The sequence below is a fragment of the Colius striatus genome, chromosome 7 (assembly GCF_028858725.1).
Source record: "Colius striatus isolate bColStr4 chromosome 7, bColStr4.1.hap1, whole genome shotgun sequence".
NCBI classification, from domain to species: domain Eukaryota; kingdom Metazoa; phylum Chordata; class Aves; order Coliiformes; family Coliidae; genus Colius; species Colius striatus.
This window is the reverse complement of record NC_084765.1, coordinates 37861755-37884991: the sequence shown is the minus strand read 5'-3', so window position 1 is coordinate 37884991 and position 23237 is coordinate 37861755. Positions and strand designations below refer to the sequence as shown.

The 23237-nt window shown below is 39.8% G+C and overlaps 1 protein-coding gene across 3 annotated transcripts in view; it reads left to right on the top strand.

Moving 5' to 3' along the window:
• Window positions 1-23237, top strand: part of SH3GL3 (SH3 domain containing GRB2 like 3, endophilin A3) — a 58472-nt gene that overhangs the window by 30174 nt on the left and 5061 nt on the right. For 2 of the 3 annotated variants that reach the window (XM_062000550.1, XM_062000551.1), the window contains 7 exons: window positions 10293-10361; window positions 11637-11709; window positions 13467-13610; window positions 15124-15257; window positions 16620-16778; window positions 19598-19701; window positions 20855-20982. In XM_062000550.1, the coding sequence (XP_061856534.1) occupies window positions 10293-10361; window positions 11637-11709; window positions 13467-13610; window positions 15124-15257; window positions 16620-16778; window positions 19598-19701; window positions 20855-20982 (811 nt within the window). Of the gene's footprint in view, window positions 1-317; window positions 426-10292; window positions 10362-11636; window positions 11710-13466; window positions 13611-15123; window positions 15258-16619; window positions 16779-19597; window positions 19702-20854; window positions 20983-23237 lie in introns of those variants that run through there. The other variant, XM_062000549.1, reaches the window with a different exon arrangement.

The following is a 23237-nucleotide window of genomic DNA, read 5'->3' as shown; positions in this document are numbered from 1 at the left end:
CTGAACCTTTGCCAGAACTGTGCTATTGCAGCTCAACAGCTGTGGCTGTTCATTGATTCAGTGTGGTAGCTGCAGACCTTACGTTCCATGGTGTGAATGGGTATTTTTTTCTTTTGGGGAGCATATGGGGAGTTTTGATGGACTGAGTCCATTCCTGTTGACACTGGCAGCTGTAGAGTTGACTGTAGTGGTCTCAGCTGATTGCCTGCCTGCTTGGCCTTCTCTACACTTTGCATCATGCTCAGCTGTTAAATATTTGCTCCATGTAAGAAGTTGGGATTAATAATAATGCTTTATGTAGATCTGCATGCAACCCATTGACAGTGACATGCTTGAAGCTGAGTTAATGTTACACCAGCAACTCACAGATTATCATCATGCAGGAAGTACATGTATGGGGACACCCTCAGATCCCTTCTTCCCAGGCAAGTCACATTACAAACATATTTCTCTTCTATTCCTCTTCATCCGACTTATCCTTTTATAACTCAGTTCATCTGTCTTCCTAAAAATAATCTACTGTGATCTTGTTGCTCCTTTTTGTCTGTAAAGTTATAAGTAATGAAATGAAGAATTCATAAATATTAGTGAGATAGGAATGTTTTTCATGAATATAAACACTTTGGCAGTACTTTCATGCATTTCTTTCACTTCATGTGATTCAGAGATGTCTTGGTAGAAGTATGTTTTGCTTCTTAGGAAACAGGCCCTTGAGAAAGTGTCCTTTAGGACAGTGCCCTTTAACTGGCCTGGGGAATTTTCTGTTATGCAAATGGAATTTCCTACTTAAATCTGTCTTCTGAAAAATGAAATGGGGCACAGTTTTTATTTTTCAGCTTTCTAAGTTGTGTGAATTTTTTTAAAAGGTAGAAAATATTTGATAAATATTTTAATTATATTTCTCTTAGTGTGTCCTTAAGTGTAATGCAGATTTACAGATATTTAAAATCCTTTTATTAAATAAAAGTACCAATTTTTTAATATTTTGATTTTGTTGGCTGCTGGGACAAGACTTGCTGTCAGAAATCCCTAAAGGAAGTTTAGATGTAGAGCATGCCCTTTCTTTACTCAGGATAGGTTGAGCAGAGTCATGAGGTGTCTTTGATGTACAGGCACATCCTACATATCTGGGAATAGAGATCTTTGGTGAAACACTAGGACATGATGTCAGGAGGTTGGGACATCCCTTTTTTCTATAGTAGCTAGCAACAGGACAAGGGGTAATGGGATGAAGCTGGAACACAAAAAGTTCCACTTAAACATAAGAAAAAACTATTTCCCTGTTGAGGTGAGGGAGCCCTGGCACAGGCTGCCCAGAGGGGTTGTGGAGTCTCCTTCCTTGGAGGTCTTCAAGATCCGCCTGGACATGTTCCTATGTGACCTGATCTAGGTGACCCTGCTTCTGCAGGGGGGTTGGACCAGATGATCTCTAAAGGCCCCTTCCAACCCCTACCATTCTATGATCCTATGATACGATTCTATGAATTCCTGTGGCCATAGATGTGATGTTCGGAAGTTCTGGTTCAGCTGTTTGTGATGGATGAGGAATTACAAGAGAATCACCTGATTGTATGCAACAGTTCTTTCTCTCTCAGTATTTATATAAAATTGTAGTTTGCCACAGTTACAACCAGAGTGTTTTTTTGTATCCACAATACGATTATAATTTTTAATCAGTGTTAACATCTCACATAAATTCCAAACTACTGCATTGCACTTCATGCACAAACTGTTAGTAACAGAAAAAGCATCACTTTCTTAAATATCATGTACAAATGTTGTTCAATTCAGAGGTATTTTATACCACACAAGGAGCCACAAGACAATAACAAGTATTTGATTTTTAGGGTGCAGATTCTTGCACTCCATAATTTAGATTAAATAGCAGTAGGATCCAATTTAGTTGCTTGATTATTTTTTTTCAGAAACCTCAAGTTCTCTCTGTTGCTCTTAGAAATCTTTTTTTACTGTTTCCCCAAGTGCTTTGGAGAAATTCATGCAACTGTTAGCTGAAAGTTTAGTAGAAGAAGAAGTTATAAAGTGCTCCATGTAAAGGTGATGACTCTTTGAACTTGACATTGTGAGGTGCTGAGCGCTGCAGCAAAGCACTTAAGCACTACTGAGACATGAACCTAAATGATTTGCTGGAAGTAAGCCAGAGTGTTCTGTATTTGCAAGATTGAAACATATGTACTTTGTAATAGACCCCCTATTTATTTTGGGGGGCAGAGTAAATCTTTTTTCATTCATGTACATCAGAGCAAGAGTATTTTTGTTTTCTTTGAGAGCACAGCGTACGGAGGCAACCAAACTATAGTTTAGTGCTTAACCTCTGAAATATGGAGTTTGGATTTTCTTTAAAGTGTTATGATAGTATGAGCTTGGTCAATATCATTGAAAGAACAGCTTCAAGTCTGTTTTTTCATAATTTTACTTTTGTCTTCATTGTTGTGTATTTTTTAAGGACCCTGAGGAAAATCTCTTTGTAGGTATGTGTTAGCCATTTTCATTTGCAGATGATTTTTCACTTTTAGTGGCTCTGACGTCCTTGCCTCTCCTTGGCTCTGGGCTCTCTCTTTGGGACATTCTTGGTGCAGGAGGAGAGACCTGTAGACACTGCTGTTCTCATAGTTATCTAACATCAGCATCATCTGCTGTGTTCCTGTTCCAGTGGCCCAGTGCTGCGGCTCTTTTTAGCCTTTTGTTTAGATCTATGTTTGAAAATGTACCTCTTAAGTCTAGTTTCTCAATGTGAGGCACTTTTTCATAGCATTTCTGTAGATGCCTAAAGTTAATCATAGGGCTGTCTATAAGCTGTCCATTAATTTTTTGGATGCTCACTTAGTCAATAAAGCAGAATATTTTATTCCCTTTTAAAAGAATATTTTGCTATCACAGTGGCATACTTTGTGCAGATGTCTCTGCTGGTGTGTCCACTCCTTTATGTTATTAAAGATGTGCTAAGGTGCAAGACATTAAATAAGCTGTATTGTAGGTTCAAATTCTTCTAAGTCTGCACTACATAGACCTGTACTAACCTTATTGAGTGTGGGAATTTTCAATCTATGTGAAATATAGCCATCAAAAAAGAGGAAAAGCAAGTAATGTACATAGTATTGTAGTAGAGTTCAGAAGCACAAAACAGGGAATTGCAGATTCATGCAGTTAAACTACATTTGATCTAAAAGACAGACTTCTATCATGGTTCTGTAATCTGCTGAAGCATTCAAGAAAAAGACAAGAAAGAAAATATCTCTTCCCCTCAGGAGGCTGAACTCTACTTAAGTCAGAAGATATCTTGCCAGCCACCTTATTCTTCCCATTGTTTATTGTAGACTTTAGTAAAGATTCTTCAGAAAGCTGTTAGTATTGTCACAATGCATTAAATCCCTAATGCATAATAATTTAACACCAAACGAAGCAATTACATGCTGCAGGGCAACAACTGCATGTTTTAATGCTCTATTAAGAGAAGCTAGCTATATGTTAACCATACTGGAATGTGTGGTTAACGTACATTACTTTGTACTAAGTAATGTATTTAAAGATACATCTTAATGTACTTGTGCAGTTTGGCCCAGTTATATGTTTCTGTGGGGAATGGAGCTGTATAGTTATATTATTTTCTGGCTTTCTGTGCATTAACTTTGGGATAAATCTATTAGTTTTCCCAGCTGATTGCTCACTTCCTTTTTATGGAGAGGGAAATAAAGTATTTTCTCAGCTTTTGCTTTTTTCCTTAAAAGTTTTTTCATAAAATCTAGGTTTTGCCTCTCATGGGTTTGACATTGTGCATATTTATGACAAATGTAGGAATTTTCCATCCCATTAAAGTTTCAACAGATAATTTCAGCAGATACTCCTACAGAACAAAATAAATTATGTTACTTGATGAAGAGTCCTTAGAAACTCTTAATTCTTTAACAGAATGTTATACCTTTCATTCAGTCATTAAATAGTATTTGATGATTACTTGGCCAGTTATTTAAAAGAGTTTTTCTGGCAGTTAAGGATTTCTTCAGCTCCACTTGTTTCATCAGTAGCTGGGTAACAACAAAAAACCTGATAGTGCAATCCCAGTTCATGGTTGTCGCAAAAGAAAGGCAAAACAAGTGAAATAGAAGGTCAGAGCATGTGTGCAAGTGTTGGCTGGCAAGAATCCTGTTAACTTGTATTAAAAAATACCCAGTGGACATATATTAAAAAAATAGGGTAATTGTTTTGAGAGTTTTGTCATCTCTCTGTTGTTCTGGGATATTTTTGGTAGTTTCTCATGTTCAATAACCTTCCTTAATGAAATACGAAAAGTACTGTAGTTTAGTGGGTGTGATGTATAAAACGTTAGTAAAAGGCAGCATTTTTCTGAAGCTCACTTTTCTTATCCATATAAGAAAAATGTATCATTCCTGTGCAATAAGAAGGATAAATCATAATTAAAGGTATTGAAAAATTACATGAAAACTTGAGGCTTTTTTAGTTCGGCGTTTTGGTGAGCCATAGATTTGAGTTTAAACTGTAGACTATTGGTGTGCTGTGTTCATGCTTCATTACAACAGAACAAATCAAAAGAAAATTACATTATCTCCAAGAAATTGGAGTAACAAAGAGATAGTGTGAGAACAAAATCTCAATATTAGGTTTATGGAAGAATATTTTCTCAGAGAATTTCTTGGAATGTAAATTCCTTAGCAGATAAATATTTAGCCTTTCAAGCTTGTGTAACAAAACTTTGATTTGCATTTTAAAACAGTTGTTGGATATACAGAATTTAAATAGGAATTGTAGTATCTGGAGGGATTTCTTTCAAAACCTATTTTGGGTTTTTTTCCAGGTGTCTTTTCCTAGAAGATTCCACATAAGCCCACCAGAGACTTTGAAGCTATCTTATACAGCATCATATTTAGTTTTTCAGTATTAACAAGAGTAGTAGGATCTGGGAAGATGTTACAGATGAGGGGTGTTTGTGTACAAATGGCAGTATTTCTTCAGGCAATAAGCTCTTCTCTATTATGTAGACCTTGTAAGTTTTACAGTAAAAGGTATTTTGCTATCGTATGTAACCACGAATGAGAGATGATAATACAATAGCTGATTTGAAAGTGTTTTCGTGTTTGCATTTAAGGGTTATTTTTTTTCCCCTTCCTCACTAACTCTAGTGTGTCAAGTGTGATGGAGGGATCTGTGCAGACACCTGGGAAGAAGAAATCTTTGTCATTTCACAGCTATTCTCTGGGTGTATATTTTTATCCAGAGGAAACCTGATTAGCTCCACCAGAAATACAGCTAATGAATAGCTTTTGCTTCTGACCTTGCAGTGGGATAGTAAGGTAGTGGTGGCCCCCATGTTGAGAACAAGGTTTTCTCAGAGCCTCAGATTCTAGTTCTGGCCCTGTTTAGGGAAAAGATGCTGAATCCATGGCACCCAGCTTCTGAATTTGCAGATGAAGGATTCTCCCTGTACAAGTAATTCCAAGCTTCCTTGGAGTGTGTGATGGTAGCAATTTTGCCTTTGATTAGCTGACTTGTAAAAACTGATAAATATTGCCACATAATTACACAGCCCCACAGTTGGGCATGCTTCTATTTAAGTTCAAAGCATTTTGCAGCTTGATATAATGCATATAAATTATACCCAGAACTAAAATTCAGCAGCTGTCTCCTTTGTGCGTCCTTTTTCAAGAATTAATTGGGTATCCTGTGACTTTTAATTAGGAGAGTGGTAATGCTGGTTTTACAACTCCAAAATTCAGTATGATTAGAACAACAGCTTTTGTGTTCCTAAATGTGAGAAAAGTAAAGCTGATGCTGACTATACCAGTATGAGTTAAACTATAGTGGTGTAAAATTGAACGGTAACCAAGCATTAGAACTTTATACCAGATTTTACTGTCAAGAGCACAGACAGCTTACAGACTGTAAGGAATCATTCTTTATGGTATCTCTGAGCATCGAGGTAGTCTCCTTTTCAAAAGGAAGTTATAACTTGGGTAAATATCATTGAAGTGTGTTTTTGGGCTAGAAATTGCAGTGGAATGAATACTTCCAGAGAACTGGGAAAGTTGAGTGAACAAACTTGTTCTTACGATCAGTGCTATTTGCTTCTAGGTTTTAGATGTGTGTTAGGTTGTTTTCAGTGTCCATATGCAACAATGGCACAGATCCTGAGGAGTTGCATTCACATGTCACTGTAAATGTAGAATTAAAATTGGAATCAGGTAAGTCAGAAGGGCCCTCCAGAGACCATCTACAATAGCCTCCCACCTGAACCACATCCTTGTTTGCTCAGGGTCTTGTCAAGGCAATTATACCTTCAAGTATGGGAGCTCTACAACTGGGTGATCCATTCCAGTGTTTGACCACCCTCTTAGTGTCTTTTTTCTTTCATTTTTAACAGGTCTGAATTTCTTGTTTTCCAACTTGCTTCTTGTCCTTCCACAAGATTCAGGCTCTGTCTTTTCTTATGCTCCCATGAGGTACATATCGCTTAACCTCTTCTAAAGGCTGAACAAACTCAGCTCTCTGTATGCCATGTGCTCCAGTGCTCTGCTTGTATTAGTGACCTCTCACTAGAGTCACCCAGTGTCTTGTCAATGTCTTGTACTGGGAAGCACAATCTGGACACACACTGGAGATCTGGTCTCACAAGTGCTAAAGAGAGGAAAGGTATCACTTGCCTTGACCTGCTGTCTGTGATGCTCCTAATAAAGCCCAATATGGGGTTGGCTTTCTTCACTTCAAGGGCACACTTCTGACTTAATATTCACGTTATTTTCCACCACTACCACAGGTGTTATTCTGCAGAGCTGTTTTGTAGCCAGTTGGCCTCCAGCCTGTGCTATTGCATAGTGATATTCCATTGCAGGTGCAGGACTTTGCATTTGTGTTTGGGCTGCATGAATTTCCTGTCTGCCCACTTTTTCCAGCCTGTCAAGGCCCTTATATGGCTAGTGTGTCAATTGCTCTCCCCAAGCTGGTGTCTTTATCCCTTCATCCAAGCTGTTAATTAAATTAATCCATTGTTCTCTGCAAATCTTAGACACATAATCTCTCCCTCTCCAAAAGCTGCTGCATAGGATTCTCAGTTATTCTGTGACCTTCTGGGTCTAACTTAGATGTTTTCCTTACTCCTTGCTGCTTCAGTAGGTCTGGTAATCCCCTTGCAAGGAGTGATTTAGTGTTGCTGTAGATAGTTTCTGCCTCTACAAGTGGCACCAAATTTTATCCATTCAAAACAGAATGAAGACTTTTGCAACATTGCAGAAGGGAAAGTCAGAACTAAAAATGTGTGGCAGAGCTTGAGCAGATGCACAAAGCAGGTGAGCAGGCTGCAGCCCCTGGCTGAGGCACGTCCTGGGCACTGGCAGAGCAGCCTTGCCAGGCATATGCCACACCAGCATCAGCAGCTGCAGTCCTGGCAAAAACAGCAACAACACAGCAAGCCCAAGTTTCAGGCTGTTATTTGAGGGAGGTGTAGGTGACCATCTATGGCCATCAGCAAGCCAGGGAGAGCTAAGGGGTGCCAGTGGATACACAGTGTATGTGTTGCCCCGGGCCACAGGGTAATGGTGGCAAACTTGGGGAGTGTAGAGGAACAGAACTGTATTTTTGCACAATAATGATATGATTGGAATTGGAAATATACTTTATACACAGTTTCAATCAGGATACAAATATAGGTTTTGTGTTTAAGTAGGCAATGGGTTAAAGGAACACTTACTACACTATAGTGTAGTATTGTAGGTGTTACTTATTATTAATTGAATTGACAGTTTAAAGCTAGCTTAATGATTACTTATTTCATGTGATTTTACTTACCCATATCAATGTTAGCAGGTGATTCTCTTTCACTGAGCTCTGGAGGGTAAATTTGAGGGGTACCTCTACTCAAGGGAGAGATTTCCAGACACACTCCAAAGAAAAGTATGTAGGAATCCTCTCTCCACAGAAATGGGACTGGGCTTTTATAGAATAAAGTGAGTGATTGTCAGTCATCTGTTGCTGAATTTCTGTCTCCTCAGAGCTAGCAACATTATTGTCTCACAAATGTCTGCTTCAGAGTGTGCTAGCTCAGGAATTTTCTTATCCAGTTATTCCTGCAGATAGTTGTGTCAGGCTGATCTGTAACGGCCCTTGCCACTAAAAAACAGCCTGACCTTCATCTTTTATCTTTTCCCTAGGCAGAGTGCCCTGCTACAATGCTCTAAAACATTTATTTACTGAAAACAGCAACTTCCAGGCTGTTTGAGAAACTGCATTTTTCAGACTATCTTTGTCAGCCTTCCAATGAGCCAGTGGAGGTTTTTTTCTCTCTGACATTACTGACAGTGTGCAAACTTTTTGCTCATCCACTTATTCTTCTTGTTATAACATCCAGATCTATTCTGTCTACGCGTGGGACACTGTTATTTTAGTCATTTGGTGCAGTAATTTGTTATTAATTATGCTTTCACAGTTGAGCAATCGTGTTACTTCATTGTATTTATTCTTTGCCAACACGTAACTGGATTATTTGTGATGGGTTGCTACTGAATGTGGATTTTGCAGCTTCAGCCTGAGAAGGATGAGTCCCCTACGGCACTCAGCTTTTGAAAAGGGATCACCATGAGAGATTTCTGGAAACCACAGATCTGTTTATTGCCTGGTGGAGAAGGAAAACATGTGTGAGGCTGTAAAAAATGGCATCAATTATTTTAGGAATTAACATTGCACAGAAAGGGTACAGAAGCTGCCAATGTAAAGAAGCTGCACAACATCTGATAGACTGCTTTTCATGCACCTTTCTCCATCTGTGCTCAAGGATTCCACAGATGTATCTACAGAGACCTGGGCTGTGTCCCTCTCTATGTGTGGCCTCGGGTTGTTTCTCTGCTGTGATGTCTTGCAGCAGCAAGGTGATGGCTTGCAGGAACTCACCGGTACTTGGGCTTCTCCAGCTCTGTTTTATCTGCTTTTATGTCTTTTTCCATCAGTGCTCTGGGATAGAAATAATGTTGAATTTGTAGGCTGCTTGGCATGCTAAGCATAAAGATTGGGAGTCCTCCTGTAAAGCCAGTAGAAATAATTAGCAGTACGGCTCTCTTGGAACTCCTGTTTTGCCTTACGCAGAGCTGTTCTTTGGCTGCATGGGAGCAGTGATATTGATGCAAGGTCAGCCACTGCTGAGCTCCCAGCTCAGCAGCAAATTGCCTGCCTTTGGTGAGGCAATGTGATCCCTCCACACCTGTGTGGCTGAGAAGAGGGAACCATTGTACTACAAAGAGCTGTGACCCATTTTCAGATGATGCAAGTCTCCAAGGCCCTTTTAATTCTGTGAGATAAGGACAAACAAAACCCTTGATTTGGGGCAGGTTGGGAGTATACCACTGATCAGTGAGCTAGGCCTGGATTTTACATGACACCATTTCAGATTCAGTGGTGAAAGTCCATTAAAACAGTGAAATGTGTAGTATTTTTTCAGGCATTATCCCAAGAGTGTATGTTTAATGTTTGTTGAACGTGTTAAACCATTGCTGACTGGGGGAGTGATGCTTTCAAAGGCTGGGTGAGGATCTGGTTTTCTTTTCATGCTGTTCAGTCCAGGTACCATTCACTGCAGGGCGCAGCAGAGTTCTGCTCGAACAGCTGATTCCTAGCCATGATTTACTCAGTGAGGACCAAACTCAGGTCTTAGCAGCCTGGACTTCAGACAAAAAATTGGATAAGGTTTAAGCCATCTTAGGAAGGCTTACCGAAATCCTCTGTTTAAAACTGGTGCTTTGAGTTTCGAAGAATGTGTGGCATTTTGAAGAAGGTGGCGTTTTTGTTTTCAGCCTCAAAAAGGTGCTCAGTCACACAGGTGGGTCACAGGGCAGTGTTTTTCATGAGTCTCTTCCTTCCACAGAACTGCACACAACTCTGCAGCAGGAGTGGGAGTTGTATTCCTGCACCTAATGGGAAACATGACCAAAAGGTCCTCTGAGGCTGAAAGGTATATTTGAAAGGGTTACTCTGGATTCACGTGCAGTCAGACTATGCCTGAAGTCTGCAGTATGGATCATGGCTTTAGAGTGCAAACTGTTTAAACGTGAAAAATCTCTTTTTTTTTGACTGTTGAAAATTTATATCAGGTATCTTTGTCTCCCTTGAAATGAGTGCTTCCCTTCCAAGACTTAAGGTTGCTCTTTTCTTGCACAGTTGCCTCCAATGGTTGCTGCCTATTTTCTAGTTTGCCATGAGTTCTCGTGACTCTGAGGTATTTATTCAGTAAATGAATAATAATGCTAATTTTTTTCGTTGAATTTATGTCTTTACAGTTGTTCAGTGAAAAAATAAGTGGAGCAGAAGGAACAAAGTTAGATGAAGAGTTTCAAGAGATGGAAAGGGTAAGGAAAGTAACGTTATGTTTTTCGATGTTAAGCTATTGCAGAATCAAAAATGTTTCACTTTCAGGTCGTAGAATAGTACTATAGATTTACCTGGAGGAGAAAGCCCCACCGTGTGCTTCTGAACAGAAATATATAAGGACAAGTGCAAATTTATCCTCAAGCCTTGTCAGCTCAGACAAGGGAGAAGAGAGATTCACAAAGCCTCTCTGAGCAGAGGAAGCAGATTTCACTGACCCCTCTTGACAGTGAAGAGAAACTGCTCCAAGAATAGTGCAGAGCATCAGGAGGGGCCTTTCTCTTCTGTCTGTGTTGAAGATTTCTGTCTCCAGTCTTCAGTGTTTAGTGAGTGTAAATATCACGAAGCCTTCCCATCTGATCTTATTCATGATAAAAGTCTAACTGCTAGGGTCAAGTTTTTTCATGATACAGAATTATATTTCTTAGTTTAAATCCATCTTTGAAAATTTACATGAATTGCTGTGAAAGTTGAGGTGTTTGCTATCTACTTATTGGTGGTAGAAGTTAAGCAATGCTACTGCCAGTTTCTGCTCTTTCAGCTTTTATGTGCTCCTTTTATTGCCTCCGTCCTTCTGTGTATTTTTTAACATTTATAGTAGACCTAGGTCACGGCTTTTCTTCTTGGCAGATTGAAGGAAAAAAAAAGTCTTAGATGAGTTGTTTTTTTCCAGTGTGCACTTTTGGGTTTGTGATCTAAACAGGTTTTTAGGTTTCGGTTTCTTTGGCTACAGAATAATTGTTCTTCCTTTTTATGCATTATAAAGGGAAAAACAGTGTGCAGGCCTTAAGGGAGGAAAGGAGGAACAAACCAGGACTAAGATAGGTTTTTTTCAGAGCAGTTTAGAAACTCTGAAATGGGAAGACAGTGCAAACTACTGCTTTACGTGGTCCTGGCTTCAAAATTATGAGGGATATGTTCAGTCTTTTTGTCCTGTGGAGAAAAGCAGTCTTAGTAACAACTATTGAACTGTCAGGAGAAATGGTAGTTCAGGATGTGTAAGCAGTAATCAAGACTGATGGGCTAGAAAGGCAAGACCATGTTTTGAGATAAACCTTCTCTCCTTCCAGTACTACCTGCCAATTAATGTGGTTTTGGTAAAATCCTGTCATAACCATGACACAGCTGCTTGTTTTAAGCTAAGACATTTGCTTTACTTTAAATAAACTTTTAAATGAAAATTCAACTGGATTAGTATATAATGAGTAGTGAAGTGATCAATTTGCTCTCTGCTAACTCTTACTCAACTTTTTCAGAAAATTGATATTACCAATAAAGCTGTAACGGAGCTCCTATCCAAATCCACGGAGTATCTCCAGCCAAATCCAGGTAAGACAGGAACAATAGGTGCTGCATTTTGCTGAACATTGTGTTCTTACTTGGCAATTCATCCTATGTAGATAAAAGCTAAGTAGGTCATCGTTGTGATGCATCTGAGTGTCCTAGAGGACTTTACCTCTCTGTGCAATGAACAACTGTAAAGTTGATACGTGGTCTATTCTGGGATGCATTCAACTTGCAGCACACATGTGTAAGCTGGATATGTGTAAGCTGTATATGCATGACACGTCCTGGACATCTTGGGCCTGTTGGTACGACATGTGTGTTCATATTTGTACTGGACTTCTTGAAGTGGAATATGAATCCCTAAAGTGAAGAAAATGGTAATTGTTTGTTTTCAGCAGAGGTATAAAAAGCTGTTGAGTTTCACTCATAGGCTGCTGACATCGAAGGTACTGGGGTTATGCAGCCATGGGGAGAAGGGCTGTTACTTGCTTAACTGGTTGGAAGATCTCAGGTTGTAACGCGACAGATGGAGGGTACAGAAGAGGCAGGAACAGGATGGAGTGAAAGGAGGTGCTTGTGTTAGCAGATAAAAGCACATGGTGTAAACAATTAGTTGGAATAAAGCATCATCCATGCTGAGTATGCAGTGATCTTGTCCCCTCAGCGGGGCTGGGCTGAGTGATCTGTGTGGGCAGCCTGGTGATGTTGCCAGTAGCGGCAACAAACTGGTATTTGAATGTGGTTTTGCATTTTCTGGACACTGCTAGGTCACAGTGGATTTTGGATCATCAGTTAATAGAAGTTTTTAAAATCTGTCTTTGAGAAACAAGAACGAGATACCTTTACATTTGTAGTCAGTCACAAAGTTCATCTGTTCAATTCACTGTCCAAACCAGCTGTTGGAAGAACTTTCACTTTTTGAGAACTATCTGTCTGAATTCCTATTGAGTCAGCTACACTTGTGACTTCAGAGACAGCTGTCTCTTGTGGGTACCTTATGAGATGCATAACCCTGAAGGAAGTTTAGTGGGTTATGCCTACATAAGGATGGTAGGGTTCAGTCCTTTACCAAGACTCACGTGGCATTTTCAAGATAAAGCTAGTCACCATGGTCCACATTCTTCCAGAATGCCCTGCCCATGGCCACTGCTGTGTTGAAAAAGATGTTGAGTGATAAACTTAACAAGTAGGCTGGAAAAACTCTCCAAGAATAAACACATGTTTTTGTGATGATACATGCAAGATAACAATAAATTAATATGTATGTACCAGGCCATCCTGCAGAATAGATTTCTACTCTCTTGATTATTGAAATGAAAAAAATAGGGGGGGGTGGAGGCGGGAAGGGGCAGTCCTGCAAAGTTCTCACAAGCATGAAAGGGAAAGAGAGAGCACGAAGTTGGCTTTGGCCGTGCATTTGGTTTTTGCAATACTTCTCATCAAGGTGTTCAGAAGCGGGAGTGCTAAAAGGAATGTGAGTATTGGTGATTGCTAAAAGGAATGTGAGTATTGGTGAGTGCTAAAAGGAATGTGAGTACTGGTGAGTATCCATAGAAGATAACAAACACTCCCACTACACTGCCTGGAGAAATGATGCTCCTTCAGTTGGGAATAAAAACCAGTTTCATATGACCTGTATTGTTGAATAGAATCTTGTTTCAGCTTTTGGCTGTGAAGTACTGACAACAAAAAAGAGTCTACAGACCAGCTTAGTGACTTGCTTTGTGACGTTGCTTGTTAAACTATTTGTTGTTTAAAAAGTGTTTTTATAATGTTTTGTTCTTTTCTTATGTCCTTAGCATACAGAGCCAAGCTGGGAATGCTGAACACTATGTCAAAGATCAGAGGACAAGTTAAAACCACAGGCTATCCCCAGACAGAGGGACTCCTAGGAGACTGCATGATACGGTATGGCAGAGAGCTTGGCGATGATTCTATGTTTGGTGAGTTTGTGTATCTCCTCTGTGAATATTTCACCATAAAGTTCTTTGCAGAATATTACTCAGTGACAGGACCTATGTAAATATCCACTGCAGGTAAGAGGGAAAGTTAATTACAATGATCAGGAGGTGATTGGTAGAATTAACAAACCACAATGCTGCTGCATATTTGTCCACCTCTATTGCAGGTGGATTGGATACACTATGGCTGATGTTTTCTGATTATTCATATTATTACCATAACCACTTTAGTTTATCAATTGCCAAAACTGAATAATTTTGAGGTGTTTTTAGATGCACTTTATTTCTTTTAGCATTAAAATAAACATCATTACCCTATATTTGAGAAGTAAAATAAGGGAAAAATTTCTCATAGAAAAAAAGAAACAGTAGGTTTGGGTGATTTTTCTTTTAGTAATGATCTGGTATTTGTGTGCTCTGGAGCAATGCTTCTTAGATGTGCATTTTCTTGTTTTCATGAACATGAACTCTAGCTTGGCCATGCTACGTTTCTTTGGTAAACCAAATCTTACTTATTTCCTCTCAAGATATACTGGTATTTCACAGCCAGAATCTTGATGGAGGCCCTGTTTGCTGAGCATGCATAGTGTGTGGGCTTGACTGGACTGAATTTGAAGCAATGTCACACAGCCTATTCAGTGGGTAGTTTTTTTGATATGGCTGGTACAAAGATAGAACCAGGGTAGAAATACATCAGAAAAGGAGAATCCTGGACTAGAGAAAGAGAGGGGAATAGGGCTAGGAGGGAGTGGTAGGGGACTGTGTGCAGAAGGCAATACAGAACCATCTGGCTTTCTTATGTTAATATCTGCAATTTTACACACAGTGGTTGTCTTAAAATAAGAACAGCTATGTTGGCTTAGGATCCTTGCACTGGAGTTTAAGTAGGTGCTGCATAGGGGAAAAAGGGTGCTGAAAGTGACGTGGCAAAACTCATCTGTGAACTGGATGTATTTGTTCTTGCAAAAGCTATGGGGATTCTAAACAAAACTAGGAAAGGGGAAGGTTTTGCCTGCTGATATGTGCTTGGTAAAGTATATAGCTATGCTAAATAGGTGGTTTGAAAGAAGCAACAACAATTTTGACCAAAAGGAGGTTTGGGGAAAAAAGCATGCTGTGTGTAAAGAAGCTGTAAAATGTGATTTTGTGATTAAAAAGTTACTCACTTTTTGAGTATTTAATAATATCACTGAAGTTGTACAAGTTAATCAGCTTGGTTTGCAGCTCTCAAAGCAGAGAAGGTTTGTAACCTATGCAAATACAGTAGGGAAAATGATGCCCTTCAGGGAAAAAACAAAGTATACTTCTGAACAACAATTTGCCAGTTCCAGTTTTCTGGAGGGACAAGCAATTGCATTATTTTTTTTACCAGCTACCTGGTATTTTCTTTATCTACCTGCAGCAGATACAGAGACCTGTTTTAAATAGCTGTTCATAAGACATATTTTCTGGTTTTACTTATATTGAGATAAAAGTAGCTTATTCTTTACCATAGGTCTTGCACTACTTGATGCTGGTGAGAGCATGAAGCAAATGGCAGAAGTGAAGGACTCACTTGATATTAATGTCAAACAAAATTTTATTGATCCTCTACAGTTATTGCAAGACAAAGATTTAAAAGAGATTGGGGTAAGTTTTCCAAGGTAAAGCTTCACTTATCAACAATCAGAGTCAATCAAACTTTAGTTACTTGAGATATTTTTCTTGAAAGCAATAAGATAAATAAATTTTGCTGCATTTAAGTTTATCTCTCTGGGAAAACAGTGATGAAATCTGCTTAAAATCAATGGCTGGCTGTGTCTCACTTCCCTAATGTACTCAGTTTGCTCTATTGCTTGAACCTATAGTACACCAAAGTAAAGAAAATGATATTCTTTATTTCTCTGCAATTTCATTTTAACAGGCATTTTTAATAGTTCTTATGAACATGTGAGTGGGCTGTGATTTGCCATGACTGCTTAACCTATCCTGCTTTCTCTGTCAACCTAAAGCTGTTTATAATGATGGATGAATATAACTATTAAAAGAGGCTATTCAGGGCAATCACAGAATGATCTGAAAAGTGCTATAAAGTGCTGAAGTGCCATATTCCACTGTAGGAAAAATATGGGAAGCTGAGAAACACATTTTTAACTTAGATAGTCAATTTTTTCAGTGCTGCTGTTTACAAAGTGTCAATTCAAAGAAAGCCAGGCAGTCTCTATCTGTCATGATTCCAATAGGCTTGGTGAGTTAAAATCCCAAGGAAATGCAGAAATGAAAGTTTCTTTGTTTACACATAAATAGATGTGGAAAACATAGCAAAAATATAGTAGTAATATCTTGATGTCTGTAGCTGTCTCCTGTGATACATAACTGCTTTCAGTTGTACTACTTCTGAACTGATGAAAAGAAATTGTTTGACATTAGCTGTAATGAGCATTTTGTACTGTCACTTTGAGTCCATTCTTTATGTTTGGCACTCTAATGATTTTTGCCAACAGAAAAACTTTGTGTAGTTGTAGCAGAGAGAAGTGTCAAGCTGACACCTAAGAAAGAAAGAATAAAAGATTTGCTGGAGCACTGCTTATGGAATGAGAAGGGAAAATAACCCTTTGCCTTTTAGCTGTCATATTGCAAACAGTTCAAGAGATAAAATTGAATTAAATGTAGGATATGGGGACACACACATATTCAGATTGGATCCTGCTTCATGTTTAGTCAATCTGACGTGTTGCACATTTATTGAAGTCCTTGACTTGGATGGCTAAGCTGACCCAGTCAACATAGGCAGTTCCTCAGGTGTTGACAGGTTTGTTTAAAATTTCATTCATCTGTATTCCTAGACTTACCTGATGCTCCTTTAGATCAAAGGGATGGGCTGGATAATCTCTGAGCTTTGTATTTCTTTAATTGTGCATATATTTGCATCCATAACTGAAATTTCACAATCAAAGTGTGTTTGGGCATGTCCCATTTGGACCTTCTCATACATGTATTTTCTTATTTTAGCATCACTTGAAGAAACTAGAAGGACGCCGTTTGGATTATGATTACAAAAAGAAACGTTATGGAAAGATACCAGATGAAGAAGTTAAACAAGCAGTAGAAAAATTTGAAGAGTCAAAGGAACTGGCTGAAAGAAGCATGTTCAACTTCTTAGAAAATGATGTGAGTCCTGCATTTTTGTTTGCTGCAGTACATATAGGAGGGCAACGTGTGTGGGATTGGATAAAACCTGTCCCATTCTTTATAGGAGGCAAGGCCTGAAAGCAGAAAGTGTGTCTTTCCTCATTTAACAGAGGAACATAACGCACAGCAGTAAATGGGAGAACTCAATTCAAGAATTTCTTCTGAAGATGCAGTGACTCAGATGAGATTGTCATTGAGGTCTTAGGTAGTTTTATATGAGCAGTGAACTGAAAGTAGAGTGCAGTTTGATCAGTGGGAAGGAGGCTGGGAAATTAACACAGCCAATAGACCTGCTTCTGCAACTGTGAGCAATGGCATGTACCCTGCACTTTCTGAATTGGACTGCACTTATTGGCAAAACTTTGCTCATGCTTTGAAGGCTTTGAATGATTTTACCTTTGAAAATAATTTCATAGAATCATTTTGATTGGAAAAGACCTTTAAGATCATTATTACTACTTGGGTCAGAAAATTATTCCATAGAGTTTGTTTGTGGTTTGGATTCAGGTACCTGGACTTTGGCTCAGTGTCCAAATCCATCATTAAATTATGTCTAAGTAGGAGCAGCTGTGGTCATTCAGGATAATATTCTCATCTGTCCACACACAGAGGAATAGGAGGATGTGCTTTCTGCCACATAATCATGGAACTGGAGGAAAAGAGAACCGAATCTATTTGGGCCTATTCCAAAGCATTCTGTTCCATACATGCAGTGTCACAGAAAACACTTAGCAAGTAAGAAGTGTGGTGTCTTCTGTGAGCAAACTGCAATGAGGAGTTGTTCAGTGAGAGTATTTAGAAACCAACTTCTTCCTCTAGGCACACTGGTGTAATGGCCAGTTACAAACTAGCCTGTTTGAGTGGGACACATTTGTCACAGCAGTAAGTCAGTAAGCCTCTTGCAGTTTTAGGGGTGTGAGTTATACGAGGGCAGTAAGAAATGTCACATCTTCCATCAACAAGTTTGTCACACTTCTCCTCTGTAGGCGCTACCAATTGCCTGGTTGCTGTGTGTGTCTTCTGTACTTTTGCCTTGCATAAGCAGCTGAGAAGTGTTGCAGATAGTGTTTATCATTAGTCAGAACACCAAACAGAATAAAACAGTGCATGGATTAAAGTGGTTTAGCTGAGCACTAGAACTGATAAGTTATACTTTCTAGTGTAACTAATTCTGGCTTTTGGGAGAGGGTGAACTGGATATTCTTTTGAAGCTTTTTTCATGTACATTTTCTATTGTTTCTGTTTAAAAAAGCTCTGTCCTCTTTCCCTTCCATTTTTCATGCTGACCAAGTCTGTCTGTCCTCCCTAGACTTCTCATTACAGACTTGTTGTGTAGTCCCCAAGTGTCTCTCTGGGTTTGCAGAGATCTGAACTGCAATCACTTCCTTCCCATCCTTTCCACTTCCCCAGATGTCTCCCTTGCTTGGTTTCCTTGCCCTGCAGTCTCTATTCTCTGAGCTCTGGTTCCCAAACATCTTGCCAGGTGCCTTTCCCAGGCTCAGTCCTGATCCACATTTCTTTCTCAGGTTTTTGCACCGCTAGTTCCAGACCTCCCACGTAGACACTGTTGCACGTGCTTCTTATCAGATACATCTTCCTGCCTTTCCCACTCAACCAGTCCAAGGCTCCTGTTGCTAAGTGGCTTTTAGTCCCTCAAGTTTCTCTGTCTCTTTCCCAATCTCTCTTGTCTGTTGCTAATCCACAGCTCTATATCCCTCCTGGCTCTTAGTTGTCAGTTTGGACTGTCCTTGTCTATCCATTTTCTCTGACTATCCCATCCAAAAATTGCATTGTCTTCAACTGGTTTACATTACTGTCTTCTGACTGTGATGGAATTGTATCAGCTGTTCATTTGGTTCTGTGCATCTCACTTCTGTGTGCCATGTGACAATGTTTGGCTCTTTTGGAGTCCCAGCAGAATTCCTACTAATCTTTTAACCAAGTAAAAGCAGACAAAGTATAGCACAAAATTGCCAGGGTCCATAAAACATTTGCAGGAAGTTTACTCGGATATCTTCTTATGATCCAATGTCTGAAGGCATCATGATGGAATGGAAACATGTCAGACTTCTTGGGGTCTGCCTTCTTAATGTCTTAAAGGAAGCAGACAAATATCTGCTACTGCTCCATCCCCAGTACAGCTTGAACTTTTCAGTTTGTGTTAGGAGAATGAGATTATTTGTTACCTCATGAATAAAAATATTTTGATTTTTCCTTCTCTTTCACATTCTTCCTTTCCTCAGCATTCCTGCTTTTGAATCATTGGCTGATACTTTTAAAATCCAAGTAGATAAATCATGTTTCATTTATTGGTTTATAAATGCTGCCATCTAGTGAGGTAAATCCAGATCATTTCAGAGCTGTAGTTTGTAAATATTGCTAATAAACACTAATGGGTTTGAGTTGTAAAAGCTGTCACAATGTAATTTCTTCCAACGTTGCTAATCAGAAAAGCCCCACTTTCACCTGCTAAGGGGTCGTGTCCTTTCAAATGTTTTGGGCTTGAGTGTTGACAGACAGCTGGCTTGGAAGTTAAAAGCAGAAAGAATTTGCACATTGTGAAAGGAAATGACTCAAAGACCCAGCCCTGAGTGAGTGGACTACAAGTTACACCTCAGTTTTGTTCAGTTTCCAACTGGCAATTCATTTGATAGAATGACATGTTCTCTTTTTCAATAGCCTCTATGAGGTATTGTGGTCTTTTATGATACCAGGTCTGTTTTGAATAATCTGTTTGTTTATTCTTCAGCTGAATGAACTGCTGGATCCTTACAATTATTTTCCTCTCTATATTTCAGGTAGAACAAGTTAGCCAGTTGGCTGTGTTTGTAGAAGCAGCACTAGATTACCATAAACAATCCACAGAAATTTTGGAGGATCTGCAGAGCAAGCTACAAAATAGGTGAGCCTGAACCTAACAGAAAGCTTTCAACGTCTTTTTCAGCTGAGGTTCGTGACCGAAAAGTCACTGAAGCAACACATCTTGTAGCACCATCTCACAGATGTACATTTGCTGTGCTCTGTGTCTTACTGGACTTCATTGCTTTAAACTGTTGCCACCTGGCAACTGCTCGCTGTGCTGTGAGCCTTTAATGCAAGACAGAATCTGCCCAGAAAGCTTTGAGTGTGTGCAGAATCTCTCATTCTCGTCTGTGGAGGTTAATCAGGACAGCCTCCATTTGTTTGTAGGTTTGTTTAAACTTGTGTACTTTGTGTTTTTGGAGGCTTTGCTGAGAGCTTGGCCTATTTTCATTGAGATTAAGGGGTATAACAAAATTCTCCAGCAGAGTAAGGAAATAGCCAACTGGCTAGGAGCATGGCTGTGGTGTAATGCACTAATGAAAGGCCCAGGTACTTTGTGTTATCCTAATAAACTGCTGCTCTTGTTCCTTTTTATATGTGACTCTTGAGAGCCAGCAGACCTAAATGACTGGAGTGTCATCATAGGCTAACATTGCAGTCATGGAGTTGAGAGAACTTTTAGGGGCTTTCCTGAAATCAAGGTGAAGATGGTGGCTCTGGAATATCAGCACAGGGGTGTCTGTAGATAACTGGCACCACACCAGCTGGGAGGGGCCAGTAAGACAAGGAAGTCTCAGCTGGGTCACAGGCATGTACAGGAAAATGTATTGACCAAATGGTTGGTTTTTTTTTTTCACTAATAAAAAGGCAATAAGTGAGATGCAGTCCCTGGGCCTCTGTTCTGGCTGGGTTTCTGCATGTGTCATTTGCAGTTGGGCTTTCCAGAGAGCTCATTCCTGGAACTTCTGCTGAACTCAGTGGCAGCTGTGGATGCTCAGCAATTCTCAAACTTGGGCTGTTAAGCTGTACACCTCTGTCAGCGGGACCAAAGCACTAAATAAAATAAGGACTTGCTGAAATTCAGATACTCTGTGATTACTGAACAGCTTTTAGGGAATAACCCCACACCCCGAAAGTATAAAACCAAAATGAGTGGAAGGTTTTCTCCACCAAAGCCCTGAACCTTGAGTGTAAGGTTGGTAAGTCTTTCTTCCTTCAAGGTCGATCTCTTGCCACTCTTTTCTGTGTTCCAGAATAAATGTAGCCTCCAGTCGGCCTAAACGGGAATTTAAGCCAAAGCCTGTAACAACTACAACTCTGGAAATCGGTGATAATCAGCAGCACAATGGGATTGCCTATAGCTCTTCCATAAAGTCATCAGGTGAGTCTATGGCCAAAGAATTAACAAGTCTGTAGATGTTTTGCCAGATCCTTGCTTGAGGTATTCCTTCTACCATGAGAACAGTGGATCTATGAGGCATTGGTACCCATGCACCTGGATCCAGTTTGTTTCTTAGATTTGGAAATGGAATTGTGAAGCAGGGTTCCTCTCAGCAGTGTCTCACTCATCTGAAATTAAGGTGTGGCATTCTGCTTGGTCTTTTAGGATCTCCCAGAGGGATTTGGGAGTTCTAGGGGACAGCAAATTAAATATGTGCCAGCAATGTGCCCTCGTGGCCAAGAAGGCCAATGGCAGCCTGGGATGCATCAAGAAGAGTGTGGCCAGCAGGTCAAGGGAGGTTGTGTTCCCCCTCTACTCTGCCCTGGTGAGGCTTCATCTGGAGTCCTGTGTCCAGTTCTGGGCTCCTCAGCTCAGGAGGGACAGGGAACTGCTGGAGAGAGTCCAGCCCAGGGCCACCAAGATGATCAGGGGACTGGAGCATCTCTCTTGTGAAGAAAGGCTGTGGGAACTGGGGCTGTTTAGCCTGGAGAAGACTAAGGGGTGTGGTCTCATCAATAGAAGTATTTGAAAAGCGTGTGTTAAGAGGATTGGACCTGGGGAGACACTTTTTTTCTGTTGTCTCAAGTGACAGGACTAGGGGTAATGGACAAAAGCTGAAACACAAAAAGTTCCATTTAAACATAAGGAAAAAACTGCTTTACAGTAAAGGTGAGGGAGCCCTGGCACAGGCTGCCCAGGGAGGTTGTGGAGTTTCCTGCTCTGGAAGTTTCCAAACCTACCTGGATACGTTCCTGTGTGACCTGATTGAGGAGAACCTGCTTTATCAAGGGGGCTGGACAAGAAGATCTCTAGGTGTCCCTTCCAGCCCCTACCATTGTGTGATTGTGACCTCTATTGCCATTAAGGGTGGCAGGAGAAGGAGGGAGACACTTGCAGAAAACAGTTCATTTGTTGCAAAGACAAATGCCTGAGGTAGGTGATTTTGGTCACTGGAATACTGCCAGATTACAATTTCTCTCTACAGTCCAAGACCATAAATGATTAGTACAGGATCTTAACTATTAGCCATGTAAAATGCAGAGAGATGTCTCTCACCCTTACTGTCTCCTAAAGTATACACCAAAGTGTGTGTGTTTATCCCTTCCAACCCTGCCATTCTATGATTCTGTGATGATTCTGTGAAGTGCTATTGGTGTGGGAGTAGGATCAATTCCTTTGATTAGGCCTTGATTCTGCAAAAAAAAATCAGCTGTTGAAAGCCCTTGAAAGTTGTGTGAATGGAAATAATTAGTAAGGTTACACTACTCATTGAAACAGCTTTTCATCATCTCATGAATTAATATTTTTTTCCTTATCTCTCCTCACTGGCTACAGTGTATGATGAGAGAAAAACGGCACCAAATCCAAAACAAAACACAGAAACCAACCATATGCAAAGAAAAGAGAATGAAAAAGTAACTTTTTTCCATAAACATTATTTATAAGGAAAACAGAGGGGAAGTGGTGAGCCAAAGGTTCCCTTCTCTACTTGGCATGGGATCTAGAATTACATTCTGAAGCTTTTCTTCTTTTTAATTGTTTTTCATCACTCTCCAATTTCTTCTTCCCTCCAGTCTTGTTCATTTCTAAAGATTGCTGTGAGAGAAATGAGAGAACTAAAGGTGAAAGAATAAAGCTTGGAGCTGTAACTTCATGCTCCTTCCAATGGCTCTTTAATTTTCTTGCACTCTGCTACAAGATGAAGCTATTATACAATCCATACTGAAGGGGATTTGCAGCAATTTGGCAACATAAATCCACCCGTCAAGATCTTATTCCTTGATTTGTTTCTTTTGTGCTTCAAGCCACTTGAGGGTGTGTTAGTGAAGCTCCCCATGCTGCCTGAAAGAGCAGTTTTTGTGGTGGTGTCAAATGTGGGATTTAGGGAGACAACCCCCTTTTTGCACACTCAATTCAAACCCCAGGTTCCTAAGATGTGATACAAGGACACACTTCATTCAAAGCACTGGGGATGTTTGCAGTAATCAATAACTTCCTAGTTATTTTCACAGCACATCTGGATGAAAGTAGCAGAAACATTGAAAACTTCATTAATAATTCAGCATAACATTTTTAGGCCTCTATCAATTACTTGTCAAATTATATAGGCTTTAATTTTTCTGCTTTGCAAGTGCAGTGGAGAAAGGAGATTGAGTCAGTGTTTGTATATAAGCTAGTGTGTCAAATCAGTTTCA